Source organism: Colossoma macropomum, unplaced genomic scaffold (assembly GCF_904425465.1).
Source record: "Colossoma macropomum unplaced genomic scaffold, Colossoma_macropomum, whole genome shotgun sequence".
NCBI classification, from domain to species: domain Eukaryota; kingdom Metazoa; phylum Chordata; class Actinopteri; order Characiformes; family Serrasalmidae; genus Colossoma; species Colossoma macropomum.
In genome coordinates, this window is record NW_023494787.1 from 29,672,753 (window position 1) to 29,680,902 (window position 8,150).

The window sequence follows — 8,150 nt, forward strand, 5'->3', positions numbered from 1 at the left end:
CTTGTAGTAACTGTAAATATCAGCGACATGAGGAGTTGTATTTACGTGCCTACCTTTCGTGATGTGATGGAGCACAGACGATTACTGTTAGTGTGGGTAGTATTTATGTGTGTGGAGTATGTGGTTCTCCAACGCTCTTGTACGGCAGGGTTCTCCAGAGTCTTTGGGAACTGCTGCTGAGGATGATCCTGGATTCAGTGGCTGAGAACAGAGGGGTCCAGGTGGAGTTCTACACACGGTTCCAGTACACCATAGAGGTTAGTTGATCATGAGTTGGAATGGAGACTGTCACATTCGAGCCACATTCTTAGACTCCCGACCACAGATGGCTGTGGCATTGCTGAGTATCAAACTCTCAACATTTAAACAGTTAAACCCTCACTTTAATTCTAAAGACCACAGCAAGTGCTAAGTTTAATTTCCTGCTAGCTTCCATTCAATTTGAGTCACGATCACTTTTTTGACTGAAGTATTCCTTTAATACTTGCAGTTTCCACTCTCAGCATCCTGGCATCATGAGCACCCATCAGATATTCATCAGTCATCTTGGCAACCACTCGTCCGTGTATTAAGGGGAGTCCCCACAAGAATGACAATGTGCGAGTAGCACTATTCCAAGGGACAGGAACTGGCAGGAACGCAGGACAGATTTGCATGAAAAGTCATGAGTTGCTGGGTTGCGTGGGCGAACATGCTGTTCTCCATATAGTTGCTCCATTAGCATAGCAGGGATCCCATGCTGTTAGAAGAGTGTGCAGGTCTGCTAGAAAACATTGGCCAAGTGGCTTCTAATGAAAGGTGGGCTGGACGGCTGAAACAAGGCTGCAGAGAGCCCTGGAGATGTATTAGCACAGACGCTGCGAAAAACCTTGGGAACTTTGGGAAAGTGTTTTTTTATCACTGTTGGTGTCTTACATAATGTTGCTGTTGGAACAAAACCTTATATCTCAAAAACCTCATATTATATATCCTTTATAGGAGAAGAAAGAAGCATTCTTAACCTTTAAAGTAAGTTAACAGAATAAGATAATATTATATTATGTTCAGACCATTTCTTTTGGTCCATTTATTATAAAACGTTGACACAGTGTAAACAGTAGCTGGTGTTTTCAAATTATATTAAAAAAAGTCAAAAACGAAGATACAATGTTTTGTGCTGACAGCAATGATAAGTGTTCAGCCTTAAAATGACTCCAGGCAAAAAACTAATTTACAAGTTTTATCTTACTCAATCATATACTGTACATATAATGGAAACTGATGCGTCACCCATTAGCATCATGCAAACCACATGTATAATCATAGCACACTTGCTTCAAACCAAATAGTCTTAAATAGACTCGTTTATGTGGTTTTCGACATGCTGTTATGAGCAGAAGTACTGTGCGTAGGTGAAAACAGTAATAACAAGCCTGAATTTAGTCTGTAGTTTTAACAGTTTGCCTTACAGTATAAAAATTTGAGTACCAAATATGTCTTGACTGACTGACAAATATGTCTTGATTACATTTGATTTAAGAGGAAAACTGTGAGTTTGAGTTTTAGTGGAAACTTTTTTTTTAATTATAAGCCTTTTCTCTCAGACTCTTGTGCGGTTCTTCCATGCCGATGGTGAAGGGCTGCTGCTGGAGGATCTCAAAAGTGGAGACTACAAGGTAAAAATGGGCTCCTTACATTGGTCAAATAGTGACCAGTGGTAACTGACTAAATGACTTGCCTGTAAATCCATTTGCTGTTTTTCAGGCCCTGGATGAGGAGCTGCGACTGAACAAGTGTTCGTCCTTCGAGCTGATCGAGCAGTACTTCCTGGAGAAGATCTCTCAGCAGGTAGGCTGCAGCCCTGCTGGGCTCTGCCTCCAGTCCTGTAGAGAGAGGAGGTGTTGATTAGGAGCTGAGATATCACAAAGACTTCACTTCCTCTGATGATTAAAAGTTTACGCCACTCATTTCCACTTCGACCTAGACGTGTTTTGCACCATGCATGGCACTTTGGGTGCAGTCTCAGTCACTTATTTGCCACCAGAAGAAGTAATCTGGCCAAAGTAGTTAGCTGTGAGCATAATCCAGCTAAGTTTGTATGTTGACTAAGATCTAGAACTGGAGTCGTTTAGGCCGGAAATGGATGCATCGATCTAAAGATGGCGATTCAACTGCATCGATTTCAATGTTAAAATCATTTATGATTGATTATAATCATGTTTGGTTTAGTGTGAGCTCAAATTTGCAGGTCATTTCAAGAATAAAAATCCAAAAAAGCCTGATGTATTGTACATATGTCAATATTCCACTTCTGTGTAAATAGCTTCTCTAGTCACATTTGTGTATTCAGTCTTGTTTTTAAAAATAATTCTGAATCACACCAAGATAAATTGAATCCTGGTGGAATTTGAGATTTCATGATGCTTTGAATCGTGACCTACATAGCCATAATCAAACTGAACTGTTTTGAAGTCAGAGATTTACAACTTTGGTATCTGTCTTTCAGAGAATTCTGAAGCACAGTCGGTTTGGCCGCATTAGTGTGAAATGTTACTATGATGCCCCCGAGCAAAGACTCACTGTGGAAATTTTGCATGCAGCTGACCTCATTGCCCTGGATGCTAATGGTGAGCATGAAAATGACCTGAGCTACACTATTGATCTGGAGTTCTTTCTAACCTCTGACATATACTTGTTTTGATGAAACCTACATTGCTTGTAATATAAACAGTGATTTTAAATGAAGCATTTTCTAAACTGCACACCTGTAAAAGCATCTTGATTGTGACCTTTATGTCATAAATACCATCTCCTCTCTCTTGTCTTTCCATCAGGGCTGAGTGATCCATTTGTCATAGTAGAGCTCTGTCCTCACCACCTCTTCCCCAACTCCAGAAGTCAGCGCACTCAAGTGAAGCTCAAAACGCTGCACCCTGTTTTTGATGAGCTCTTCTACTTGTGAGTAGACCTGACTGGATAAATGTGCATCTCTGTTATATTTGAACTGTCATTGAGTGCTTAGAGTGCAACTACCAGGCTCATCATTTTTACCCCAGTAACAGGTCATTATCAAAATGTATCATATATACAGACGGATGACGAATGAAAAGAAAAGGCAGAATAAGTAGAGAAACATAATGAGGGCAGATGTCTCCAGACAGGTGTACTGCATGATACAATTAAGCTATTAATAACACACCATGCTCTGTGGTATGTGTGAAAAATCTGTAAAGTCTGCTCAACTGGCTAGTGTTAATAGGAAAAGTGACTAAAATGGCATCTGCATTTAGATCTATGGAAAAGACTTAAGGTTGGAATTTGTACATGCACAATCAGTGACCATGATAGCTGGGAATGACATGATCAGACTGTTGACACAAACAGTTCATTGCTACCTGTATAGAGAGGGATATTAGAGTAGTGGTTGTAGTGCATAAACCACCCATTACAAATGGGGAAAAAAATACAGTACGATGAGCCATCTTTCACCATATTCTCAACAAAGAGACACCAAGAGAACCTACAGTGAAGGAGTCCAGTGGTTCTCATGTGCTTTGGGGGGCACTTGTCCTTTTAGAGGGAACCGTTACTGCAAATCAGTACAAAGTCATTCTGACTGATCACCTTTGGGAATGGTCTCTTCCAGGATGCATGAGGGGTCACTGAATGGTTTCATGAGTATAAAAATGATGCAAGTCATATTCTATGGCTTTCACAATCACCAGATCTCAAACCAGTTGAAACCAATAGGATATTTTGCACCAGTGTGTTAGACAGTGCTCTCCACCACCATCATCAAAACATCAATTGAGAGGAACATATTTGGAAGAATGGTGTTCCATCCCCCCAGTAGAGTCCAAAAGGCACATTGAACCTGTTCTGGCAGCTTGTTGGACCCAACACCTCAATAAAACACCTCGTTGTTTTTCCTTTTTAATTTGTCATCTGTCTGTGCTATCTGTTTTATCTGTTAGTAAAACTAGGCATGAGATGGATGAAGTGTTTTCTGAAAAGTTTCCCCTTACCACAAAATAGTCACTCATCGATCAGCCACTGTTATCAATAACAATGGACAAAACTACATCCCACAACTGTAAACAGTGGGAGCAGCCAACTTCACGCCTGAATTTATATAGATAGCAGTGTCATACAGTGTGGGATATCAAGCCAGCCTATCTGAGATTACTTAACAACTCCACATGGTTTGTGGGAAGTGTGCAGTGATTTCGCACAGTGAAGTTTGCACAATGCTAATTGTAGATTATAAACTTCCAGAGGCAGATATAGGACACCAAGCATGTCTTGGCTGATTAACTACATTTGCAGTAGGGGAAAATTGTGCAAATTTAAGTTTTACACTAAACTATTTTTGCCTTTGTAAGGAACCCTTATAAGATACTATATAGCAGGGCTGAAGCACTCTTAAGGCCAGATTCTTACACAGTTTGGTAATTTTACAGGTCAAGCACACCTGATTGAACTCATCACTTCATTGCCAGGCTTTGGTGGTTTAAGCAGAGAAATCATCAAACTGCGCAGCCCTCAGTTCCCCTGGCATTTACCAAAGTGTCAAATTACTAGTGCTCTCTCAGGACTTTCTCTGCTGGTCTCTCCACAGTCACGTGAGTCCTGAGCAGTACAGGCACAGATTTGCCTGCCTCACCTTCACTGTGATGGATTATGATTGGCTGTCCACCAATGATTTCGCCGGTGAGGCAGTGGCTCCTCTGAGTGACTTCTGCTGGCCAGGCCGACCCAATGCGACCCCTGCCGGGAAGACCGTGCAGCCCTTCATCCTACACCTGTCCCGTCAGAAACCAAGCGGTATGTACCTTCTCACTCACCGTAGACATACAGAAGACATACAGCTAAAGAAGGAACCCATAAGATAGGGTCTTATGGGTTCAGAGACATGATAATTCCTGGTGGATTATCATGTCTCTGAAGAACTTTTACCTTCTTTGCTTTTGGAAAGGACTGAACTTGAGTAGAGTACAGGCCAAAAGTTAGAGAGCAGTACTAAAAAGGTCTTTTTTTCAAGAAAGCACACATTCAATACAAAATGAAAGACCAACTGTTTCTCAGGTGACTGAGAATGTCAACGCAGGAAATGATCAGACAGAGGAAGAACAGTCCGTCCACTGCTATGTAGAAAGGGATACTATAGTATTGTAGTAGAGTTGCAGTGCATTAAAGCCTCATTTTAAAGACAAATGCACACTTGAGAGTTCAGTGATGTAAAAACCACAGTCACTGGCCTACAGAGACGTGGAAAAAGTGATATATTCAGATGAGTCATCCTTCACCATATTCTCCACAAGTGGGTGAGTGCATGCGTCGCCTACACCAAGAGAATACAGTACAGGCGGTTTGTAAGTCTGAAAGCAGCACTTAAAAAAAGACAGATAAGAGATAAGTGTTTGACTCAAATGTCCTCAGCAATCGTGTACATCTAGCGGGTTCTTAATTTGCTTTGCTGCTGGTTATTCCCCTGCAGCTCTAAAAATATCCACCTGAATCATAGTTTTAGATGTTCATGAGGGTTTCGTTAACTAAATTAGGTGTGTTAAATCAGGAGTATGCAAATAATGTAAAACTGGTCAATGTAAAGGGTTGTTATCAACAGAGACAGTGAAGACTCAACCAGTGAAACATTCTGGGGAAAAAAAGCTCCTTTGGTCAGATTAGACATCAGTAGACATGTTTTGTGGTGTTGGTTGTTGGCATTAACACTGATGTTTGGTCTGTAGTGGATGTTTGTAAAAGGCTATAAATTTATAAAGATTCCATGTTACTAAAATTTCCTAAATCAAATGCATTGCAGTTTTCTCAGCACCTGTCATAGTTTGAAAACATCCATTTTTTACTTGAATGGATATCCAATTACTTTCCCAGCTAACAGGATTTCTATTAAGAGGTTATTTGTCGCACATGTCCCCCTGGATTCCCTCCTGGCTCAATCTGTTTTCCTGATCCAGAGAAACCGATCATGAAGATGCTGGAGGCAAGAACAGGAGACCGTGAGGCTCAAGAGTTTGTGCGAAGGCTGAAGGAGATCGAGAAGTCGATGGAGGAAGAGTAATTTTCAGCAGTGGTACACACTATTTCCGACCTTGTGCTTTTCTACCTGTTGTACTATGTTTGCTATTTAAAATGAATCTCTTTCAAGTGTGCAGTTTTAACTGTTGTCCTGAGAAAAAGTGAACTATATGAAGACTCTGTTTAAAGATCAGTATTTTGTCGCTGTTCAGCACTTTGCGTGCTGTGTTTTAATGTTTTGGCTCACCAAAGGAGCTTGTGAGAATTATATGAATTTAACAATAGTATATTTTGAAGTATGTTTAGTTGATTCTCTGTTGAATTAGATTTGAAACGTTATCTGAGGTACAGTTTCCTGTGACTTGAAGTCTAAGAGATGTTTAACGAGAAGATGAGCTGTACAGGTAGGTTTACTTGCTTTGAAACAGTTTACAAATACTCAAAAAGGCATTCAAAAAAGGCAAGTTTCATAGACTTTATACACACTACAGGTGTTTTGCCTTTGTAGCAAAGAGGGGGAGCAAGACACAACCTTCAAAAACAGCTTGTAAAATTTAAAGTAAAGCTTATTCACCTGTGTTTACAATATTGATTGAGATGGTCTCTGTTATGGGATGAAAACGCTTTCGTAAATCTTCTATCTAAAACTGTGAATGTTATGCATTTGTTCTTGAATCACACTGGACTGTGTTGAGAATGTTACTGTAGCATTTCTGTGAGACCTGGTCTTTCTTAAAGAATGTCTGTTTATGCTAAATGGTTGTTCAATTTGGGTTTGATGTTCATTTGGTTCTCCCTACTTTTCACACTCTACAGTTTTACTATTGGCAATGCAGCACTCAAAACAGCAGAGAGAAGTCTGTCAGAGGTCTTTTTTAAAAAAAGGGCTTCACATTTTTTACAATGCAAAGTCTGTTTTGTTTTAACCGCATTCCCATATATTGAATGCCGAACTTGTTTTTTGAAGGGAAATATATGATTGGGGCTGACTGAGCATAGTTGCAAATCATTTCTTTCTCTGAAAATGCTTCTACCTTCAGAAGTCCTGTTGTTTGTTTCTGAAGGTTTTTTTTTTTTAAAGAAGTGACTCAAAAGCACTCCCTGTTTTATTCCAAAGTCATTTATTTATTTGTTTATTATTTATTTCTGGCGGATTTATGAAAAGAACTAGACTTAATAGCACCATTTGTCTGTTATATATCCACAGCAGGGAAACATTTTTTTTTCAGCTGTTTTGTAGCTTGGTCTCCTGTTTTCAGAGCCTAACCTCTCTCCATGTTCCCTCTACACCTCTTTTCCTTTGACCTAAGCAAGATTGGCCTCCTGTAGAGAAAACTCAGACAGAAACAAGGACGGAGGAACAGCCCTGCTATCCAGCAAGGGTAAACAAATGCATTGGCACCGCTGTTTAACACTTTCTCAGCAGTATGTGAAACTGTCGGCACTTCTCCGTGCCCCCATGTGACTTGACTAATGGTGTATCGTGCGCGCGTGTGTGTACGTGTGCAGTGAACTTAATAAAGAAAAAACAAGAACAATAGACGAGACCTCATCAAGAGGAATGTGTTGTGAGTGAGAAAGCTTCATTTGCAGGGGGTCAATAAGAGCTCAGGTGGAGGCCGGACATCTGGGCCACACTGCCCTCGGGTCACACGCTGGGAAATGCAGTCTCGGGAAGCTTGGATCGGACCAGCTGAGGCCTTGTCAGCCTTATTAGCACCGTAGGCTCTCAATCCCACAGACGGTGCTTTTCTTAAAAGAGCTGCACTTAGTGCATGGAGCCCGCTGACTCTGCCAGATTGTCCATGTTTTCAAAGCCAACAGTGCAGCATACACGCTGTTTACAAGCAAAACAAGATAACACAAAAGCTTTTCTGAAAAGATTGCATAGAATAATCCAGTGGTTCTAGAGAACCCCTTCCCTGCATATTTTTTACATTACATTATTTATTTATTTACAGTACAAATTATTGAAAAATTACCCCCCCTTTTAATTTACTCTTATTACTGCCTGTTTGTCACAGTGAATGCTTTAATATCTTTAAGCAGCATGTAATATTAGACAAAGAAACATTTTTATGTCATTTATTAAAGGAGAGAAGATGTGTGAAAACGTAGTCGCCCCTTTAAAA

General features: G+C 40.3%; 1 protein-coding gene across 1 annotated transcript in view; it reads left to right on the forward strand.

The window, feature by feature from the left end:
- Window positions 1-7,570, forward strand: part of baiap3 (BAI1 associated protein 3) — a 47,199-nt gene extending 39,629 nt beyond the window's left edge. Inside the window, exons 27-33 of the mRNA XM_036565515.1 lie at window positions 149-257; window positions 1,584-1,655; window positions 1,744-1,827; window positions 2,486-2,606; window positions 2,814-2,937; window positions 4,598-4,803; window positions 5,958-7,570. Of these exons, the coding sequence (XP_036421408.1) occupies window positions 149-257; window positions 1,584-1,655; window positions 1,744-1,827; window positions 2,486-2,606; window positions 2,814-2,937; window positions 4,598-4,803; window positions 5,958-6,061 (820 nt within the window). The 3' untranslated portion in view covers window positions 6,062-7,570. The remainder of the gene's footprint in view (window positions 1-148; window positions 258-1,583; window positions 1,656-1,743; window positions 1,828-2,485; window positions 2,607-2,813; window positions 2,938-4,597; window positions 4,804-5,957) is intronic.
- Window positions 7,571-8,150: the final 580 nt, after the last annotated feature.